The sequence below is a fragment of the Sorex fumeus genome, unplaced genomic scaffold (genome assembly GCF_029834395.1).
Source record: "Sorex fumeus unplaced genomic scaffold, SorFum_2.1 ptg000002l, whole genome shotgun sequence".
NCBI classification, from domain to species: domain Eukaryota; kingdom Metazoa; phylum Chordata; class Mammalia; order Eulipotyphla; family Soricidae; genus Sorex; species Sorex fumeus.
Window position 1 is genome coordinate 16,131,539 of NW_026606059.1, and position 24,401 is coordinate 16,155,939.

Here is a 24,401-nt window from a genome sequence, read left to right on the forward strand (position 1 = left end):
CTATAGAAAGTTACTAAATGTATTTTAAACGAATATTTTATTATCAGTATTAGGGGAAGCTGAATGTGCAGTCTAGATTTAGATTTAAAAAAAATAATACCCTCAAGCACTATTTTTTAAAAAAAGACATTTTATTCCGTGTTAATTACAGGACAATTAATGATAGCCAAGCTATAAAAACAACCCACATATCCAAAACCACATGATTGCATAAAGAAATTGATATACACACACACACGCACACACACACACACACATACACACAATGGAATACTACTTAGCTATAGGAAATGGTGATGTTACACTTTGCACTATGTGAATAAAATTATGTGGATGAAATGAAGGTATTGGGTGTAGTGAAGTCCAGCAGAAGTAGACAGACACAGAATAATCTCTCCTGTATGTGGAACACCAAAAATGGTGCAAGAATGGCCACTGGCAACAACTGAGTGTCAGTGTACAGAAGTAGGACGATCAACATGGAGATAAACAGGGGTGCAAGGAGATCTGAGCTATTTTGGTGGAGGGAGGCTGATACTGGTGGCAATTTGGTGCTGGAACATTGGATGCCTAAACCTCTACCATTGTAAACCATGATTCCTAAATAATTTTTTAAAATCACACTAGCTAGAGTATAAAAAACAAACTGCACTGGGAAATACCAGAGGTGGAAAGCAGCATTTGGAAGGGTGAGAGAGGACGTTTTGTGACTGCAATATCTAAGTAGCTGTGAAGGAAGAAGACACGGGATGATAGAACAATTTAAAAGATAAAGTCAGTCAGAGTTTTGGTGATGGATTACAGATGAGAGATAAAGAGACCTTCAACGATGATTACCAGATAGATAACTTGCATAATCATTATATATGCTGTCTCTCTCTGCTCTAAAATAGAGAAGAAATTTTAAAGCAGAAAAGGATTCTCTCAGGTAAAAAAAAATCTCAGTCTTAAAAAAGGATTCAACATCTCACCCTGCTCACCACACAGAATTACTGGGAGAGCCAAGTGCATGAAATCTGTGGTCCAGAGCTGTGGGTGAGAATTTCTGCCTCGTAGCCCACAGGCTCTGTGACCACCAAGTGAGACTTTAGGAGACTTCATTTCTTCTTTGATAAATTAGAGATAATAAAAATATCCCCCAAACAGTGCTAATAAAATATTCCATGGGAATTATATATTTTAATCAAACATTTTTTTCAACAAATAGATGCTCCTATGCTTCATGTTGTCTTCTCTGACCTATTTCTTCGAAATCTTCTGTTCTAGTACCATCTGTTTTCTCCTTTTTATCTTCTTCCTCTATCTACCCACGACCTACCCACCAACGATTCTTCACGTCTTTCTTCTCTCTCTCATCCCCCTTCTTATATCTTTTGATCTGTTAGCATATTGTCTCAATATGATTTAAAAACATACTCATTTGTGTTCTTTTCTTTTCATGGCCACCACCAACACGACTGTTATAATTTTATCCGCTACAAGACTGAATGTTCATTACACTTCCAGCTTTTGTGAAATAACACAAAACTGCCATTTTTTAAATCATCTAGCAATCTCTTACTCAAAATCATTTATATTTCCTCAATGACTATATACAGACATCTGGTGGAGTCAAAACTTTGATCTTTAAAAAAAAGGTTACTATGTTGGTCAGTTAGTTCAGTTATGAGGTGCTCAGTAATTTGAGAGGATCTTATTGTATGTCTCTAAGGCCTGGTGTCTCTATAAAACAGACTTAGTAACTTCTTACACAACTGTTAACAAGATTTGCTTACATAAAGCACTCAGGTGCTTAGAATTGTGCTTCATATATCTTGGGAAATCATTAATAATCCATAGTATAATCACTGCACAATGAAAGTAACAACTTTCAATCTACTTTTGGGTTTTGGGACCACACCTGCAGTGCTCAAGGATTACTCCTGGTTCTATGTTCAGGGATCACTCCTAGGGATCCTCAGGGGACCATTTGAGGTAGGGAGATCTAAATATGGTCCGTCACAGTCAGGCAAGCTTATTATCCCTGCATTCTCTCTCAGTCCACTAAAAGTCACAATTCTAAGTATAATATTTAATCTAATCAAATCTCGTAGGTGTATTTGCCTCAACCATATTCAAGATGGATTCCAATTTTGGAATAAATGAAAGATTTCATTCTCAAAACATACCTTCTTTCTTCTAAGTTTCTTTGTGCTTTGATTTTATACCCTTTTCCACTTCTCATTATTAATAGCACTTCAGGATTTCTGTTGTTTGTTTGGGGGCCATACTCAGCGTGATTAGGGTTTGCTCCTGGTTCTGACCTCAGAGACCATTCCTGGTGGTGCTCACAGACTAGACAGGGTACCAGGGATTGAACCTGAGTCAGCTGCATATTAGGCAAACACTCTACCCTCTATAATTGCTCCAGGCCCAGTCCTTCAAGTTTTAAAACCAGAACGATCTTCTTTTGTCAAAACTGCAAGGGTATACTTTATCATTCACCCAATGTGATATTTGTCTAATCTTCTTGATGGAGACTATCCATTTACAGATTTTCAAGGAAGATCCTAGTACATTTCTCTTTGACTCTACATTGATAATATATGAATAAATTTAGTGTTATCACTTAGAAGACAGTAATTATAACTGGATCCATGAAGAACTGAAAACCATGCATATCTAGATTTATTTTTATAATTAAAATAATTTAGGTGTCATGGGTTTGTATGGTTATATTTTATTGCTTTATATCCAATGAAAAGATACGCCTACTTGCTTGTAAGTTACAATTATTTCAATAATCCTCATTTAAATTAAAGAAAACTCGTGATCTGAAACTAAATTTTCTCAGTGTTACCAAATGTGTTTACTACTCCTCTGACCTGCCAGGGATGGGGTGGGGGGAACATAAAACATATTTATGTAGGTTGTTTAAATTTGGATTAAGTTTTTTATCATTGCTAATGTTTATGAGCAGAATATATAGGACTCTGTATTATCCATTCTGAGTTTCACGTAACATGGTTCTGGCAGTTTTATTATTTCTCATAGTGACTTATATTTTTAAATAGATGGTCTCATAGGCATATACCACATAATGTTCAAACCCAACTATGTTGTGGATGTAAAAATTATTGCTATTAAGGGAAATAAAAACTAAATTTTAAAAACAAACATCATTCTTTTCCATGTGAATAGATACTTTATCTCCTAGAGAACATAATAGTACTTTTATTAAAGTATGCATAAATCTAAAAGTAATCTATTTTAGTAGTTTATTCCAATGTTATCAAACTTTTTGTTTATCACTATCCTTTTTCCTTGGTAAACTAACTAGATTGATTGAATACATTCCCCAAAATAATTACCTATCACTATCACAAATCTCATTTTCATAGTAATGGGAAATGAAACAAGTGTAGTGTAGCCTGCATTCATTCTTTGTCTTTTTTCATGGCAATATGTCTTCATATATTATTTAATGACCTTGCAGTTGGATTGGAGTGATAGCACAGTGGAAGGGCATTCGCCTTGCACACGGCCAACCCAGGTTCGATTCCTCCGCCCCTCTCAGAGAGCCTGGCAAGCTACCGAGGGTATCTCGCCCTCATGCCAAAGCCTGGCAAGCTACCTGTGACGTATTCGTTATGCCAAACACAGTAACAACAAGTCTCACGATGGAGACGTTACTGGGCCCGCTCGAGCAAATCAATGAACAACAGAAGGACAGTGACAGTGATCTTGCAGCTACTTTATATCCAGAAATCAAAGTATTATGCATAGTCCATTTTCTGATGATGGAAATGACATTTTTATACAAAAACTTGAATAACATTGTTCTAAGATTAAAACAGATTACTGATGCCCATTTCCCACCACCACAGATCCGGTGGAGGGATGGGTATTTGATCATTATATAATTGAAACCCAAGCACAAAAATTTGTAAGTCTACAACTGTACCTCATGGTGTCTCAATAGTCATGGTCACGGTCCTCCTGTTGTTTATCGATTTGCTCCAGCGGGCCCAGTAACGTCTCCATCATGAGACTTATTGTTACTGTGTTTGGCATATCGAGTACATCACGGGTAGCTTGCCAGGCTTTGCCGTGCGGGCGAGATACTCTCGGTAGCTTGCCGGGCTCTCCGAGAGGAGCAGAGGAATTGAACTCGGGTTGGCCATGTTGGCTGTGTGCAAGGCAAATGCCCCACCGCTGTGCTATCAAAATTAAAAAAAAAACAAACATTACTCCGCCCCTCTCGGAGAGCCCGGCAAGCTACCGAGAGTATTCGATATGCCTGACACAGTAACAACAAAGTCTCCAATGGAGATGTTACTGGGCCCGCTCGAGCAAATCGACGATCAACGGGAGGGCCTTTACCTTTACCTTTTACCTTACTGAGGCCAGAGAGAGTACAATAATAAAGGCACTTGCCTTTTATGTGTCAGACCATGGTTGTATTGCTGGCATCATCTCAATGTGTGGTCATCTTCCCCTCAAAGTAAAATACACCACTGTTTTAGACGGCTAGAAGGCAGTGGGGAATTTACAGAATATTCACTACTTGCATACAAGTAAGGTGTGTATAATCATCTTAACAACCATAAAATTGACTGTGATAAAAATCAGGTTGATAACACATCAAGTATAAAGATGAATAAAGTAATGCTCCCTAATTTATAAATGATCCGAAATAAAATATTCTTAAATCTCATAATGCTATTCTCATAGCAGAGTGGTAGGGTGTTTGCCTTGCACGCAGCCAGCCCGGCTGAGCCGGGTTTGGTTCCTCCACCCCTCTCAGAGAGCCCAGCAAAGCATCTCGCCTGCACAGCAAAGCCGGGCAAGCTACCCATGAAATTTCCAATTGAGAAAATTTATTAAGCATGGTGAAATATATTGAGTAAGGCTACTGAGTTTAATTATGGACTATCGATTTGATGGTTATCTGGTGAAATTCCAAGCACAAATTTTTGGGATATAGCAGACTTGCTATGAAATATTAATGCAGCGTTCTAAGTGTGGGAAGAAATAATGAAATAAGATGTGCCCGTCACAGTGTTAAAATCTGAGAAGGATTTTTTTTTGAGAGTTGTGGTTCAGTTTTAAAATGATTTGACAAATAACAGAGAACAGATTGAGAGAAGGTTGCTTAGTGCTGGGGCTATAATACAGCAGGTAGGTTATTTATCTTGCATGTGGTCGATTCAGGTTTGATCCCTGGCATCCCATTTGGTTCCTCTAGCACTGCCAAGAGTAGTTCCTGAGTGCAGAGCCAGGAGTAACCCCTGAGAATCATTGGGTGTCACTCAAAAAACCAAAAGCCAAAAAATTAAAAAATAAAAGAAGGTTTTTTAATAGAAACCTGTGACTCTATACTAAGAGTTTGAGAGAATAAATTATAAATAAATGTCAAAGATGATGTTTTTTATTGTTTTTTGGGCCACACCTGGCTGTGCTGACCTCTTGGCTCTGTGCTCGAAGATCACTCCTGACAGTGCTCAGGAATCATACTTAGCAATGCTCAAGGGCCAAGATGTGATTGATGAATTGTGGTTAGATGTGTGCAGGATGATATCTTAACCCCTGTACTTTCTTCCGGATCAAGGATTACTTTTTTAGTTAGCTGGCAATTGAAGCATTAGGCAAGAACCTCAGACAGTTTTCATGCAGCATAAATAAATATATGATTAAGTGGGTATCTTTAACAAATGTGCTCTAAGGGGTGGCTAAATGTTAACAAATTACTTTTAAATAATTTACAAAAATGTAATTTCATTGTTACTGAGGTAGAGATAATACTATAGTTTTAATTTGTGAATTTTGAATAGTAATTTAATTTCTAATCATGAAAAGAGTTTGGTTTTAATTGCGGTCATATACTATTTTATGGATCTTCTTGAGGTTCTACTATAAAAGGTAAATATATATGCTAATTTTTCTTTTACTGAACGTAAGCAGTATGCATTTTAAATGCAAAAAAATACAGAATTTGAGAAAGTGAAGTAAAAGAGTCAGCAATAGTTATAATTCATTTATTTAGTTGAAATTTACTATCTTCATGAATTAAAGTGAAAAGCAGTTCTTTACTCAAACATAGGTATGTTCTCCTTTGTAAATGAAAATGTTGAAAGTTGATATTCATATGTGTATATATGCATATATTTATACGCCTAAAGATATATACATCTGAAACATTGTAGCTCTGAAGGCTGAGTAATGACCCCAATAGATAGGGCAGTCTTGCCTCTTTTGTCCAGTGTTATTTTAGAACCAGTTTCATCTTTGTAGGATAGTTTGGCAATGAACACAGTAGCCCTTTTTTATTTACATAGTGGCCCATAATTAAGAAAGAGGGCAAGGCTATATTTCTGACAGAGAGCACAAATCTTTGAATATTTGGTGCTCTAACCAACGCAGATAAGAAGCTTGAAATGAATTTATAAAGTTCATAATATTTTAATTCAACTCTTTATATTTTGTATTTTTCCTCAAACATTTAAACATATTTTTAATTTTAATTATCATGTCCAAAAAATTAAAATAACTTTTTAGTATAAAATAAAAATTACTGTATACAACCATCCTTAATATATGGGAAAATTTAAATGTGGCTTTAAAAATTTGTGACAGAAATTTACTATACATCACATCAAATATGAACATTTATAGATTTAGCCAGTGCTTGTTCAAGATACTTCTTCCAGTCTATGTTTTGTAATTTTGAAATCTGGAGCAAAAAATCAATCATTGTATGACTGCTGAGATTAAGAATTATATATTTGTGGAATACTTTTTGTTCTAACTGATGCAAAATTGATTTAAGGTAGAATAAAATCTGGAAACAGAACCCTATAGATGGTGATGGGTGGGGATTGTGAACATAGAGAAACAAATTATAATACCTAATGCATATTTAGCACATGAAAATTTTTTTCAGAGTCACTAATTACTTTAATAATTTTTGTCAGCTCTAACTTTATATAACAACGTTAACTTTAATAACATGACCATTCAGTCCTTTAAACATAATGACATAAAAATCTGGAAACTATACATAGAAATTAGCACATTTATTTGATGATCAATTTGACAGAAGTTCTTTCACTTTCAAAAACTCTTCATGTCACTTTCAAAGTATAGCTTATATTTCAGGTAAACTTGGTTAAATTATCCAGAGTACAATGTAGATATTTTACGTTCTTTTAGTATTGGTGAATAAAAATCAGTAAAAGGTAAAGTTTTCAGAAATTGAGGCCAAATAAAGAAGAATCAATGGATAATTTCATCCTTCATTTTATAAATATAAAACATAAAAACATATTTCATAGTGTACGGTAATGATTTATTTATGGAGAATAAATAGTTGTTAATTCCTAGCTTCTGAAATAAGCACATGGGCAGACAATCTATATTTTTTTTCCCATCAACAACTATTGATTGAAAGCTTCTTAGTGCCAGACCATGCTGAGGATATAATGATGAACTAAAAGAACTATTTCTTGTATTCTGGTTTTATAGCTAAATGATGTATACATTAAAATGTACATATATGACACTTCTACAGCACAAAAGATACATATGAAAGGTCAATTCTTATGGTCATGAGGAACTGTAGCACTGTAACACTGTCCTCCCATTGTTCATCAATTTGCTCGAGTGGGCCCAGTAACGTCTCCATTGTGACACTTGTTGTTACTGTGTTTGGCATATCAAATACGTCATGGGTAGCTTGTCAGGCTCTGCCAAGTGTGCATGATACTCTTCATAGCTTACCGGGCTCTCCAAGATGGCCAGAGGAATTGAACCTGGCTCGGCCGTGTGCAAGGTGAACGCCCTACCACTGTGCCATCGCTTCAAACAGAAAAATTAATTAGTAGGAACTGGTAATCTCAAGACCATGTATCTGAAAATAAAAAGGAATTAACCATGATAGGAGGGTAGATTGTTATAAATATAATGAAATGTAAGAAACTGATGACACAAATAATTTTTAAGATGAAAGAAGCAATATTATACACTACATACTAAGGGGCAATATAAAAATTGGAAAGAGAAGAAAGAAACGTGTAAATTAAGATTAAACCTAGTCAAGTATCTTGCAAGCTTTTTTTAAAGCCATAAAGTAGGGCCAGAAAGGTAGTTCAGTGGATAAGGTGTTTGCCATGCAGGTGATTGGCACTACATTTGGTTCCCTGAGCAACTCCCTAAACTTTGACTCCTATAAACTGTGAGTACCATGAGAAAACCCTTCTCCACAAAGTAAAAAGTAAAGTAAAGGCCCCCCCATTGATCATCGATTTGCTCGAGCGGGCCCAGTAACGTCTCCATTGGAGACTTTGTTGTTACTGTGTTTGGCATATCAAATACGTCACGGGTAGCTTGCCAGGCTCTGCCGAGTGGGCGAGATACTCTCGGTAGCTTGCCAGGCTCTCCGAGAGGGGCGGAGGAATTGAACTCGGGTCGGCCATGTTGGCTGTGTGCAAGGCAAACGTCCTTCCGCTGTGCTATCGCTCCAGCCAAGTCGTAAAAATAAAAAATGTTTTCTCAATGTATAATTTTACATAAAAAATAAAAAATATTTCAGCATAAAACTAATAAACTTTGCATGCATAAATAATATTGAGCCTTTCCATTAATACTGATGTTGAAACTAACCTAGGTCAACACAATGATGTTACTTATTCGTTAAATGAAATTATTTCTAGACATATTTTCCTCTAGTAAATTTCACAGTTAAAGTTTAAGTCAGAACAGGTAATAGAGATAAATCTTCCATTATGTAGAAAATAAGAAATCTTAACAAATGAAATAATAGCCTGATTTTGGCTGTAGCAATATTACCATAGGTAGGGCATTTGCCGAACAATATTACTGTGGGGCAATAGCACAGGAGTAGGGCGTTTGCCTTGCATGCAGCCAACATGGCCAACCCGAGTTCGATTCCTCCACCCCTCTCGGAGAGCCCGGCAAGCTACCGAGAGTATTCGATATGCCAAACAGTAACAACAAAGTCTCCAATGGAGACAATACTGGGCCCGCTCGAGCAAATTGACGAACAACGGGAGGGCCTTTACCTTTTTACCTTATTACTGTGGGGATTTGCTTTTTATGCAGCAGACCCAAGTTCAATTCCTGGCACCACACATGGTCTCCTGAACCCCACCAAGAAAGATCCCTGAGTCTAGATAAAGGAGTGAACCCTGAACACTGTAGATGTGGCCAAAAACAAAACAACAGAAACAAAAAGGTGATAATAACCCTATTAGATACATATGTCATTTTATTTTTCTACGTGGAAGATCATCAGATAGCTAAGATGTAACAGCTAAGTGAATTCTATAAATGTTAGGAAAGCCAAATAAATATAGAAAAATACAATTTTTAAGTGCCACGATTTTTAAATTAGTCAAAAAACTTATTAGTGACTGAAAATTGTAAATGATTTTATAAAAATAAGTTGAAATTTATTTCCCAAATAGGACAATGAAGACTTTTGTTATAAAGTTACATAAGCTATACTATCTTTATATAACACATGAAGCATTAGCGAAGAATGTTTATATGTTTTTAAGAAGACTTCTAGGACAAAGTATGATAGTCATACTTCAATTATCAGATAATACTAGTGATTTCAATGTTAGTTACTAGATTTATGGGATACAGTCATCATTGAAGTACACTCTATGATTCATATTTAAGGATTCTGATCTTCAAAGTTATGTCATTAATGGATGATATTAAAGATTTATAACATGTTTTTAAGAAGAAAATTACTAGAACAGATAATTCTTGCTCCCTGAAAACATATTCCTTTCACCCTGAAAAACATTTCATTGATAAAATTAGTAATGAGGTCAAATTGTTAAGAAATTCAGGTCCCAAGCCACCTCATTCTTTAACATCCAGATAAACAAGGTAAGACTTATTTAATTTGGCTTGAAATATAAGGCAAATTACTACAACTGTTGATTTAATTACTGTCCATATTAATCTAGAAGAAATGGCTTTACTAAAGATTAGTAGCTTCCCCAAACAACTGATTGTATTATATGACTGTTTCCATACGATGTAATTTATGGCATCTTTAACCTGATGAACAACTGTTTTATAATATTATTGAACTGGCAAATTTTTTTATTGATTTAATTTTTACAGGCCCACTTTCATAGAAAAGAAACTCTCAGCAACAAACATCTCCATGACCTGCTTAGTGACACATTTTCTTATATTGCATTCCAGTGTTCTTAATAATTTCTTTCTTACATGTCCGAGAGTATTTTAATATAGAATTTTACATGACTTGTTTTTCTTTCGAGTTCAAACAATTTTTCAAATCCACTAAAATAGAGTCTTCTCAAAAATCTAGTTTGGGTTTTGGAAAAGAGGAAATTTAAATAATTTGAAAAAAATTTTAGTTGTGAATAAACAAATTCTAGAAATTCTGATATATCACTACTATCACCTCTATGGAGACACTGTAGTCATGAGTCAAATCTGCATATGCCATCTGTGCTACATATGATCATTAGAAAAAGTCTAGTTTTCTATAGATAATTCTAGGTTGCAAAAAATTAATACTTTTTAAAAGTCAAGTGACCATTTTCTTTGATACCTTAGCAAAACCAGAAGTGACAAAGTAAATATTTTCTCCGATTTCAATTAAAAATGCTTTCTGGCGTTTGTTTAAGTATATTTTTTTAAATTGGGAATGATTCCATCATTAGTTAGTGGCATGAGAAATCAGAATCAAATGTTCTAAGTAGACTATATGCATTCTAAATTTTATATTCTATCTTATATATAATTATTATATGAAATAAAATATCATAAACATTACACTTTGAGTGTACAAATAAAGGTCATACATTCTTACCATATACTACACACTTAGAATCAAACTCGAAGGACACATTTCAAGTATTGAAGGAAGAAAAGATATAGAATAGTTCTAGAACCTCATGAACCAGCAGAGGTGATTTCAGAGTCAAGATCTTTCCCCACTGCATGAGGAGTCTATTAAGAAGACAAATACTAGCAATTTGAAGAACAATGTGTATTTACTTAAGAAAATACACCCAGTTGTTTCTCTAAGGCAGTTTGAAGTTCGCTATGGGTCAAAAGAGTCATATAATATAAAATATACTTATAACAGTTTTCCAATGATAAGTAGCCTCAGGCTGGAAACTTTACAAAAATTTAGGTCACACACTAAGGATTTGAAGGTAGTAGATGTGGGTTTTATATTCATTTTAAATACAAATGAAACTCAAGAAATAATATTTGTGATGAAATTATTAAGACCTTGAGATAATATTCATGTGCATATAATGTAATATTCTATAACTAAAGGTGTCTGAAATTCCATGGGATTATTGAAAGTGGATTTAATAAATAAACACTAAAAAAAAGAAAAATGAATCAAAAGTTTATGTCAAATAATTTAGCTATTCTAGACTGAGAAGAATATGAGGACACTGCGAATTAAAATTTTTTTTTGTTATAGCTCACACCTGACAGTGCACAGGGCTTACTCCTGACACCATGTTCAGACATCACTCCTCACATTGCTTGGGGACCAGATGCAGCACCAGGAATAAAATCCAGTTGGGTGCTTCAAAGCTGGTACCCTACATGCTTTAATATCTTTCTAGCTTCAACTTTAAAATTCTTTTTAAAGGTCTGGAAATCTTCATTCTTTTTACAGAAAAAAATAGTGTGCCAAGGAAATAAATTTACATATAAATATTTCATACATGTATACGCATTTTGCCTTATATAGCACTGTTTCCCATTGTTCATCAAGTTGCTCGAATGGGTACGAGTAACGTGTCCTTTGTGAGACTTGTTGTTACTGTTTTTGGCATATCAAATATGCCCTGGGGAGCTTGCCAGTCTCTGCCATGCAGGCGGGATACTCTTGGTATACCTTGCTGGGCTCTCGGAGAGGGACAAAGGAATCGTTGTAACCTCTTATCATCTGTCATGTTTGCCTTATATATTTACATAAATTTTCCGTTATGTCAATGGATATTGTCAAGCAATATTTTTCTGTTTTCTTAACTTTTTAATTTTTTAAAAATTTTATTAGTGAAACACCATGAGGTACAGTGGTAGACTTACAAATTTTTGTGCTTGGGTTTCAGTTATACAATGATCAAGTACCCATCCCTCCACCAGTGCCCATTTTCCACCACCATGGGTCCCAGTATCCCTCCCACCCTCCATCCCCTCCATCCCACCCTGCCTCTGTGGCAGGGCATTCCCTTTTGCTCTCTCTCTCCTTTTGGGTGTTGTGGTTTGCAAAAGAGGCATTGTGTTTTCAAGATAATTCTTGGTGTTGAAGAGGTTATGTAGGACATTGGCACTGCACACAGCTAACCCCAGTTCCATTCCTAGAATCAAATATTTCTGTCTCACTCCTGTACCATAGGAATTATTGTGAGCATGGCGCCAGTAGTATGTGTCATCCCAAAACACCCTCAATAAATGAAGATAATTTCTTACTTTCCTCAAGAGACTTATGTATCTGTAAGTTATCTATATTCTTTTGATCTACAAATATACATTTATAAAGTTATGCATTAAATTTTCAGTGAATACATGTCAAAATAATAAATACAATATTGAAATCTCCATAAAAATTGAAAGTCCCATGTTACTTGATGATTGTTTTTACATGTTTTATTAATGCTCTACTGTAGAGAATGCATCGAGGATAAAATACTCCTTTTACATATAAGAAAAATTATTATTATTTTTTAATTTTTGGGTCATACTCGGCAATGCACAGGGATTACTCCTGCCTCTGCACTCAGGAATTACTCCTGGAAGTGCTCGGGGGACCATATGAGATGCTGGGAATACAACCCAGGTTGACCGCGTGCAAGGAAAACGCCCTACCCGCTGTGCTATCACTCCAGCCCCGTATTATTATAAATTAATTTACAGCTGTGCCATTATCCACCATATAAGAACAAAATCCTAATAAAATTGATGTAAAATTAGAAGTAGCATTTTTACAATAATGAGAGTTTTAATTTTGTGGGAACTAGACAATTTCTGAACATTTTTGATAAAAAAATGTTAGATTATTTAGCTATGTTGATAAATTTGAATCTACTTTATATTTCGTCATGGAAAGTTTAATCATACATATCCTAAAAGTCAATGGGTAGATCCCTAACTTAGTTATATTCTTGGTATACATCAAATACTCATTTCTAGCTTAGTTATAAATAAATACCATTTTGACTTATTTTGGTGCTATGGCTCTTTTCTTCTTGTTCCCCTGACCCAAACTGTTGTCTTCAATTACCCCATCTTCTGGGAATAGATGGTATTTAGAGTAATCATAGTAAAAATTATTTACTTTCTGACTTTTTAACCAAGTGGCTGTTCTTGACTTCCATTCTTGATTTACAAAAATGATAACTTAAATGATGTAACTAAATATATAAAATGCCCCCAAACCTCAGTTATATTAGTTCACAGTGTTTAATGAAGTTGTTTTCTCAACTTGCAGAGTTGGGATGTATTTAACTATGTAAACACTACTTTCTACAGATTCCACTCTCCATTGAGTTCACGAATGAATAGCCTGCTCTTTTATAATCAGGCTAACCCCCCTTTTGAAATGATGACACAAAATTTAATGTTGGCCTTACTTTGGTAAGAGATTAAAGGTTTCACATATGTAAGTTGTTCTCAATAACACAAATCAATGTTATAGTAACTGTAATATTCTGTGAAAGATAATGTTTCCTGCACACAACACTCACCATAACAACTGGAGACAGAGTATATGCCTCCATTTTTATGAGAGTTTAGACATGAATGCAGTATATATTCTACGAAGGAAAAAACAAGCTAGTGATGCATCATCAAGTCATTTTGTGAAGGCAAAGAATAAGATAGTACAAGAGGGTAAGGCTCTTGTCTTGTACACAGCATTGCCCTATCTCCTGAGTATCACCAAGAGTCATCTCTGAGCACAGAGCCAGGAGTAAGCCCTGAACACTGCTATGTGTGGCCCAGTTCCTTATACAAAAAAAATTAGAAAATAAAATAAAATGTACAGATATTAACCCTCTACAAAATTCACTTTTTTACACTTTTTAATTAAAAAATTTTACTTTTTTTATTGAATCACTGTGAAATAGACCCTTACAAAGCTGTTCATGATTAGATTTCAGTCATACAGTGTTCCAACACCCATCATTTCACCAGTGCACATTTCCCAGCACCAGTATCCCCAGGTTCTCTCCCATCAATCCCCACTCCCCACCCACTGCCTGCCTCTATGGCAAGCACTTCTCTCTCTCTCTCTCTCTCTCTCTCTCTCTCTCTCTCTCTCTCTCTCTCCTTTTGGGAATTGTGGTTTGCAATATTGAACTGAGAGCAGTAGCACAGAGGTAGGGCATTTGCCTTGCAAGCGGCCGACCTGACTGACCCAGGTTTGATTCCTCCACCCCTCTCAGAGAGCTTGGCAAGCTACCAAGAGTATCCCGCCCACACAGCAAAGCTTGGCAAGCTACCCATGACGTATTCTATATGCCAAACACAGTAACAACAAGTCTCACAATGGAGTCGTTACTGGGCCCGCTCGAGTAAATCGATGAACAACAGGAGGACAGTGACAGTGACAATATTGAACTGAAAGGTTATCAAGAAAATCCCTTTACCTGCTTTTAACCCTCAGATCTTGTCCAGTGTGATCATTTCCTGTTATTATTGTCATACTGGTCTCTTCTCTATCTTACCTATCTTCAGCCCCCAAGACACTTTTGGTTAATTCCAACCATTCACCAGTCTTCTAACCCCTGTTTTTCCTGGCCATGGATATTAGTCTTTTACCATATATTTTTTTATATACCACAATGAATGAAGTCATTCTATATCTTTCCTTCCCCTTCTGACTCATTTCACTCAGCATGATACTCTCCATGTCCATGATTTTTAAGTGAATTCCATAACGTCATTTTTCCTAACAGCCACATAATATTTCATTGTGTAGATGTACCATAATTTCTTTATCCAGTTGTCTGTTCTCAGGTACTTGACTGGCTATTGTGAATAGTGCTGCAATGAACATAGAAGTGCAGACGGCATTTCTTCTATATAATTTTTTTTCCTGGGGTATATTCCCAGAAGTGGTATTGCTGGGTAAAATGGGAGCTCTAGTTTTTTGAGAAACATTGATATTGTTTTCTAAAAAGGCTTGACAGTCAGTATTCCAACCAGATATGAAGGATGGTTTCTTTCTCCCCACATCTGCGCTAACACTGTACAAAATTCCTTTTAAAAATAGAAAAATGTACACAAAGAAAATGGACGGATGGACGGACGGACGGACGAATGGATGGATAGATGGATGGATGGATGGATGGGTGGATGGATGGATGGATGGATGGATGGATGGATGGATGGATGGGTGGATGGGTGGATGGATGGATGGATGGATGGATGGATGGATGGATGGATAGATGGATGTGTGGATGGATGGATGGATGGATGGATGGATGGATGGATGGGTAGGTGGATAGATGGATGGATGGATAAGCAGCTATAGAATAATGAGGTAACCAGAGGGAAAAGAGAACAAAAATGTTCCTTTAGGTGGAATCTGTCACAAACTGAAGCTGTAAAAGTCTATGATTAAAGACTGAAGTAGAACAACACTATTTCCAAAATAAGTGAATTTGTATCAGGGCTACTGTCAATCTATTTTTTGTGCATCTCTGCTTCCAACAGTGATCCCGTAGAGCATGTTCAAATAGACATTTGTTCCATCGCAATTCCATTCATACAGATATGATCCCAGATATAAATTTACTCATTCTCAATCCACAGCAGTTATAGAGCTCAAAACAGGAATTTTAAAGAAACAAAGGTTGGAGATACTGCACATGTTACATCAGAACTGTCAACAAGCACCAGTAATAGAGAAGTGAAGGATTCAATTTAATAGTTTCCTCCAGAGAGCTGCAGCTAGTGAGTTCAAAACCATTTTTAATGCAAACTTAAAAAATTATTTCAAAACTTAAAATCACCCAAGATTTACTATATTTATTAAATAATGAGACATTTGGAATTTGAAACAATTTGCAAATTAATAAATTATTACTATCTACAAATTAATGTACAAATGTATTTGGACTAATCAATTCTAACTTCATTCTCAAATGTATAATAAATAATTTAAAAGTGTTTACAATAATTTTTTCATGTTTCAGAGGTGAAAGTGACAGGATAATTATTTTTTTAACTTTTTATTTTATAAAGTAGTTCACAATATTTGATTACATTTAACATTCAGACACAAATCCCACCACCATTACACCTTCCCACCACCATGTCTTGGATGTTTCCATCCTGAATCCCAGTTCCTGCCTCAAAGCAGAACCAAAATAATTTATTTTGTATTGTTTATTATAAAAAAAACCACTGAAAATGCACAAAAAAGTATTCTTAGAGTAAAGAGTGTGAAGATCATTGTGTTTAACCCAGGGGCCATTAAACTCATGTTGAGCCGTGTGTGTGTGTGTGTGTGTGTGTGTGTGTGTGTGTGTGTGTAAAAACAAAAGTCCCTCGAAGATTGGTTGCCTCCTACTTTGAACCCCATCAAATGTGGTGTGGTAGTCTTGGAGTATGTGTAGGGTGTGTGGTTTAAAGTGTTGTGAAGCCACAAATGCGTTCCTGTGGTCCAGGAATAGGTTCATTCATGGATAAGGCCCATCTGAGCGTGTGGAAAGCAGTCGTGAGCATGGTGGTGGTTGAGTTTTGGAGGCTTTTGGCTGCTGGGACTGGGTCCCTTGGGATGGGGAAGGGTCTCACCCACCTCCTTTAGGGTGCCCTGAGTGAAACAGCCTGGCACAGGGTCTGGAGGCATGGTTATGGTGAGTGTCATATTATGCTCCCTTCTGGGAGAGAAGGACATGAGATCTGGATGGTGACTGATGATGAGATTATCTGGCGCCAGTCAGAGGTGGCTTTGGGCCTGACTGCTGAATTGCCGGAGACAGTGGCATATAGGCAGAGGATCTCTGTTCCTGGTCCCACTGAACCCAGAGTTCCGGGATTATTCTTTTTTATAATAAAAACAATATCAAACCTATCCATCTTGACCACTAAAACACCAATTCTGTATCAGTTAATAGTGAACACAATATACTTCTTTCTAAAAATGTCTTAAGGAACTTTTCAATAATTTTATCAAAATATAAACTTATTTTTACGGCAATATATAAGAAAACTTTAGTGTAGGTAACAGTGTTACAATAATGTTTACATTTATGATATTGTTGTATACCGTGTGAATATGACTGAGCATAACTCTGACTCAGGGATCATTCATGTTGGGCTCAGGTGATCATATGTAGTACCAGGGGTCAAACTGGTCAATTGCATGCAAGGCAAACACCATACCTGCTGTACTATCTCAGATCCATTGCAATTTTTGAAGATGGAGAAACTATGCTCAGGATACAAAGGGTTTATAAGTTGGAAAAGCAGAAAAAGCCTTGTTAAAATAATATCTTAATTGAGTTTCTGCCAATTAATTATTAGATACCTTGCCTAGTATGATTCTCAATATTGTACTTAGAGTGATCACTCAAAAACATTTTAAAAGCCTCTTAAAAATTGTTTCTTTTGAATAATAGTAGGTACCATATAATATCTGAATTCAGTTACAAGCAAAATACATTTTCATCAAGTTCTATGTTAATCAATCCAATGTTCCTGGTGCTTATATAATCTCATGTATTTCCCCCACTCTTCTCTACCTATTTGTCCCCATTTGTGGTCCTCCATACCCCAAGCATCCCCAGTATCTTTGCTTTCCCAATTATTATTGTTTTTACTTCTGGGCCACAACCCAGCAGTGCTCAGGTTTTAATCCTAATATCTCCTGGAGGCCTCAGGGAATAATATGGGATGTTGAGAATTGAAATTGGGTCGGCCATATGCAAGGCATTTATTAGTCCGTTATCCACTGTACATAAAATTGCTTTGGTTTCACTCTCTCAATTATTGTGGGTATCTGATCAAATTTCACCTTGATCACAGCAATTTTCCTGAATATACTGCCTGTCAATCCTCCCTGACTCTTGCTTGCTTTAAATTTCTTCAGAGTTCTGGGACTCATATGATATATAATGAACTTACTTGTTGCCATCTTTCCTTCTACAGTAGATACTTATATTTTGCTAGTAAAATCATAGCATATATGTTTCAAATATAATATAGATCAATAGCACTGTCCTCCCGTTGTTCATCAATTTTGCTCGAGCGGGCCCAGTAATGTCTCCATTGTGAGACTTGTTACTGTGTTTGGCATATTGAATATGTCACGGGTAGCTTGCCAGGCTTTGCCCTGCTGGTGAGATACTCTTGGTAGCTTGCCGGGATCTCCAAGAGGGGCAGAGGAATTGAACCCACCTCGGCCGGGCCAGCCGCTTGCAAGGCAAAGGCCTTACCGTTGTGCTATCGCTCCAGCCCTATTTAATATAGATCAATAAGTATCTATTTAAGCGAGTAGACTTTATTTGATAGTTAAAGATAGATATGTTCAAAAAAATGTACTATGGTTTGAGAATACTTAAAAACAATAATAAAAGGTACCTCACAAGAAAAACATAGACAAGTAGAATAAACATGTTTCTATGTATTAGAAAATACATAAATATAAATAAATTTACAAAGCACGTCCTGAAAAACAATGCAAACACAATTTTACAGAAACTGGAGAGATCATTGTAAGGTATATAGTTGAATGAAAACTTAACCTGAGATAATTTTTACATATGAAGGTGCAGGATGAGGCTATTCGTCAACAGGAATATACGTGGATAAAGGCACTGAACTAAAAGACAAAAAGATGAATTTTTGAGATGAAGTCTACAATGTGCATAGCATCAGGAGGGAAGTATATTGTGAGTGGCAATCATATTATATTATATGTGTTATAAGATCATGTTCATGCCACATTCTCTAAATCAATAATTCTCCAAATTTGGAATATAGACTCTTTTGGAAACATAATGAGATAGCTATGTGATATAGCTGGATTTGAAAAAGCACTAAAATCTATGGCATTAGGAGTGATTAAACTTTAGTACTACCTCTTACTATATTTTCTTTTTATTAAGCATATTTTAGAAACAAGATAAACACATGTGCGTATATAAACATGTATATGCACATGCTGGGCTGGAGCAATAGCACAGTGGTAGGGCGTTTACCTTGCACGCAGCCAACATGACCGACTCGAGTTCGATTCCTCCATCCCTCAGCAATAGCACAGTGGTAGGGCGTTTACCTTGCACGCAGCCAACATGACCGACTCGAGTTCGATTCCTCCGTCCCTCTCAGAGAGACCGGCAAGCTACCAAGAGTATCTAGCCCGCACGGCAGAGCCTGGCAAACTACCCATGACATACTCGATATGCTGAACACAGTAACAACAAGTCTCATGATGGAGACGTTACTGGGCCCGCTCAAGCAAATCTATGAACAACAGGAGGACCGTGACCATGATGCACATGCTAATAATTTATATACAAATATCCATATTATTTTACTTATTAGACACCAAGTAGTCAATAATCATGTTGATTCTAAGTCCCCTTACGGGAAATCAATGGTTAGATGGGTCTCAAGCAAAAGAAATGCAGAGCCATGGTCAGAAACCCAATGGAAACCCATCAGATGTCTTTGAATAACCAACTGACACATTGCACCCAATTTTTGGAAGCACTGAAGGTTAGAGATGGAGCATTTTAGAAAAGATCAAAGCACTCCCTTAAAGTTAGAAAAGAAGAAATTACAATGCCTGAGGTAATAGTGCTCAAGTCAGAAAACTGCGACTTGTTTTCAGGTTCCTAAAGTGATTTCATCAAGCATTTTCATAATAAAATGGATAAGATCACCCAATATATAATTATCACAAATGCAAGTCCATTCTAACTTAGTAACATTGGATGACATATTATATGCCTAAGTTATATATGTATTGTTTTCTGCTATTATGTAGACTGTAGTATTTTCAAAATCCCATATTTAATATCAGATAGATTCTACTTGAGTCTATCCTGAGCCTATAGATCAAAAACACATTCATCTTTAAAAATGGAACTCTGTGTCTTTTTGAAAAACCAAAAACTATTTCCTCAAGGTCACCTGGAATTTCAGCAAGGGAAACTCCAGGTATCTTTTACTCTACATAAGATTTGAATTTTTGAAAATTTAAAGTTAAACTGCACATTTTAGTAAGTACATTGGATAGCATGTATGAAAAGGTCACTATTTGTGTTCAAAAGAGAGAGGTTTTTTTACATCAATGATGATTCTCTCATGAATCTAATTTGCAAAAACAGGTTTACATATACATTTGATTTCTTTAAAGTAATTTCAACCTGTTTGACTCCAGTCAAATTGACATTTCCCATATGCAAACATTTTTATACCACTCAATACATTCTGTGTCTACTTCAAAGTCATTGTGTAATTACGCATAGGTGTGATCTGCTATCTGAACATGCACTGAAGCTGTTTTCATTTTTTTGTTGCAGTTTCTTTACCAGAAGCAAAGAAAAGGCTACTCTCTTCTCCCAATCCTCCACTTTTGCAAGAAATTGCAAAAAAAACTAATGTAGGCAGATGTGAAAATCTGATTTCAATGTCCTACATGGATTTTCAAAGGCTTAGTACAATTTTTATTTTAGAATATCTTTTACAAGCATTTTCCTCTTCTCTCTGGTCTTTAAACTCCAAGCACATCCTTTCTGTTACTCTTGTCAGGTCTTCTAGAAGTAAGTCAAATTTGTTTTACTCCTGGATATTTTATCTAATATTTAAGGAATGAGCAAATTGCAAAGTTCATTTTTGTTCTACTTCAATTAAAAAAAAATCCTAAGAACACCTTCTTGCTTTCCCACAATTTTCTGTTAAGATGCAATTATTGCCCTGACTGGATTACAATCACTTACAGTTTACTTTATGCCCTTCAATGATCAGAAAAGTCATACATAAAATATATGACTGAAAATGAAAACACACTCTATTTTGGTGTTGGGATAATGCAGATATTTTAATATATTCATGGATATCAAGCAATTGCATTAGATTCTACTCTGCAATTATTACTTGTGTAAAATAGAACTTCATTTAAGGGTTCTATTTGCTTCTACCGCTAATCTTTTTATGTGCTTTAATTTTATTATAATAATTTTCTACAGTATTTTATATGAGTTGAGTAAAGAAACAGTTACTGCAGTGTACCACAGCTAACTGATACAATTAAGTGTAAGTAGCATTAGATTTTTTTTTTTTAGACAAATCATTCAGTTACCCTACTGAGATCATGCCTGTCTAATTATACATCTTCTGACTTGCCTCATGTAATTCACAATTTCTTCCTGCTGCTTAATCACAGACTTCAGCGAGCATATTTTAGGGGCAGAAACTCAGTACATTTTTTTTCTGTGAATCTTTTATTTGCCATGTGCATTAAGCTGATGGTTACCCACATGGAAAAGAATGAGGGGGTGTATAAAAGACACAGGAGTAAAGGTGCAAGATGGATTTTAAGTACACTCATCATTTAGACTCTTGTAGGAGGAAATCATGAGGAAATTAATCAGCAATATATTTGCAGACTTTGCACCAATCATTTTATCACAAGTGTAGCTGTTATTTCTGAATCACAAAAAGAAAATCACAAAAGGCAATTAGACAGATAGACCTAAACTCCCCGTCACAGTTTTCAGTGCTTTCTTTGGCACATAAAACTTCTGAAGAGAAACATTCTGTTTTGGTGTTAGGTGAAAATGAACCAAAAAAAAAAATGATCACACTCCAATGCATTACATTTCTATCTTATTTTGTCTTCTGACAGAGTAATTATTACTGATAGTCTGTGTTTGAAAATATTTGATAATAGCTGAAGGCATCATAAGTAATTATCAGAGTGCAGTTTAACCACAGGACAAGTCCTGGTTCAGGTCTCAAATGGTAAATGACTAAATACCTTGATATTTCCTTTCTACACTTAGAAAAGATAAAGTGGCATAGAGTCGTACTTACTAGGCAGCTGTGGTTGAAAAGCTTTTCCTGACAAGCACTTCTTTACTGTAAGACACTGTTTTATTATCAGACTTATTTTAAGCTAAATCCTAATGGCTTTTAGTTCCATTATCATCTCTGTTCCGGACTTAAGTTCAGGGTCATTGTACTGCTCCTTTTCAGTCAGAATCATATCCTTTAGGGTATGTTACACGCAAATCCCTTTAACCCTCGGAGATGGTGCCTTTCATGAATTATGTTGCAACTGTGCTCTGGACCAGCAAGTTTGGCAAGGAATATCCCAGTTACAGAGTCAGCTTGTCATTCACAATTAACTCTCTCCTCTCCAATCTGAGCTTAAGTTAGCACTGAAATTGGATGGATAAATAGAAGCTTTAGGCTAGCTTCCCAAAGTGTGCAATAGACTTCTAGGAAAGAAAAATCAGACTCCATGGAGGAGACAGGGAGAAAAGGAGAGAGTGAGGAAGAGAGAGAGAAAGAGAGAGAGAGTGAGAGAGAGAGAGAGAGAGAGAGAGAGAGAGAGAAACTAACTAGTGATGATGCCTTAAGGAAGGATGCTGAAGTAGACTGGAATTGCATTTGATCTGTTTTTCTGTTGATTTTGTAAACCTTTCCAAGGGTTTCTATAGTAACACATGATTTATCCCTTATCCTTTCAACATCACTCAAGTATGTAGCAGGGATAAACATAAAGGTTAGGGTGGTAAAATCTACAATATCTATTCTCCTGTCAAGACAAATCTGAAGTCATGATTAGTCTTTTAAGAAATCAAGTCTGTTTCTACCACTACAGTCATAGGGAAAAAGTTAAGCAGGAATTTACTTACATCTCTGATGTCTGCGTTTGCTCCTGTACATGGTCATCCTGAAAAAAAATTTGACTTTCTAAGAAGTAATTGCTTTGGTCCAGGAGACAATGAGACGGGTTGTGCTTCTGCTTTGCAGTAAGACTGTTGCTCGCTGACAGAAGGTAACCAGCAATCACACAGCGAAAGCCAGGGTAATACCATTCTCGTAAAATTACAGGGGAGATGCTCCAGCCTGTAACTACTCCAGCCAGTGCAAATCTAGAGGAAATTGTGTTTCTCTCTTCTCTCCCAACAACAGATATCAATTTAGTTCTCTAATAAAAATCAGCACCAAGAAAGTGCTATGCTTGAAGCAATGTGGCATTAAGAACGGATCCATATATTTAGCAAAAAATAGTAAAACAGAAAACCTCAGTCTGAAACATAAAAAGCCTTATTCAATATTTACAGAAACTCCAAAACTATTCTTTGGATTCTTGAGCCTTTCATTCACTCCGAAATATTTAGATTGGCTCTTTGAAATGCTGCTATTTTGGCCTCCTTCTCTGAGTTTCCAGTGCACTTTGGATGTTCAATTAGTAAAGCAATTATCACTTTTTGTTTTGCCTCTTTCCTCCAGGCTATTCTTATCAGGCAAAGCAGGAACATATATGATTCCACATTTACATCTATAGGCATAGCTAGCAGGGGCACATAAGAAAATCTCAAGTTCAGTGAGTGTCTACAGTGCCCTCAGGCTCACCCTTATGGAAAGAGTGTTTTGAAACAATTTTTCCTCTCTCACCTCCTGCTACCACCTTCCAGACTTTAGTCCTCTGTTTCACAGATTCAGGCACACATCTGGTCATCTAGAAGCTTTGTCTTCACTTCACATCTTCACTATGCTCTGAACTAGGGCCTGGAACACAGCAGAAACTCAGCTATGCAATGAAACTGCAAGCACTTTGAAAGAACCAATCTGATTTCAAGTCCTCTTTATCTGCTAATTAGGGGACCTGAAATGTAATTTAATTTTACAATGTATATTTATGTACCAGAGAAGAATTTCTAATAAGGCATTTTAATTATGAAATAAATGTGTCAGCCAAGAAGCAGGAATGTTTTGAACTGCTCAATTTTTTTAAATGTCAAATTCAGCCTTATTGATAACCAGAGATACCATTTTCTTCCCTCATGCACTCCCTGACCTATCCTCTATGTTCCCAGCCCTCATTCATACCTCTTAAAATAATAACACCAAAAAAGATTGAAAGAATATCAAGTGTAGCAAATAATCAGCCCAGGGTCATTGAGACAGCACAATGGATAAGGCACTTGCTTTGCACTTAAAGCTAATCCAGATTTGATTCACAGGACCCCATAAAGTTATCTGGCGGAGTTAGGAGTAAACCCTGAGGACTGCTGCATGTGGTCCTGTGGCACTGTAGCACTGTCCTCCCATTGTTCATCGACTTTTGCTTGAGCGGGTCCAGTAACGTCTCCATTGTGAGACTTGTTATTACTGTGTTTGGCATATCGAATACA

The 24,401-nt window shown here is 36.1% G+C and overlaps 1 protein-coding gene across 7 annotated transcripts in view; it reads right to left on the reverse strand.

Moving 5' to 3' along the window:
- Nucleotides 1-24,401, reverse strand: part of RALYL (RALY RNA binding protein like) — a 721,318-nt gene that overhangs the window by 193,489 nt on the left and 503,428 nt on the right. The window contains exon 1 of one of the 7 annotated variants that reach the window (XM_056110833.1): nt 22,896-23,024. The exons of the other annotated variants lie outside the window; for them this stretch is intronic. Coding sequence (XP_055966808.1) covers nt 22,896-22,932 — 37 coding nt within the window. The 5' untranslated portion in view covers nt 22,933-23,024. Of the gene's footprint in view, nt 1-22,895; nt 23,025-24,401 lie in introns of those variants that run through there. 7 annotated transcript variants of the gene reach the window in all.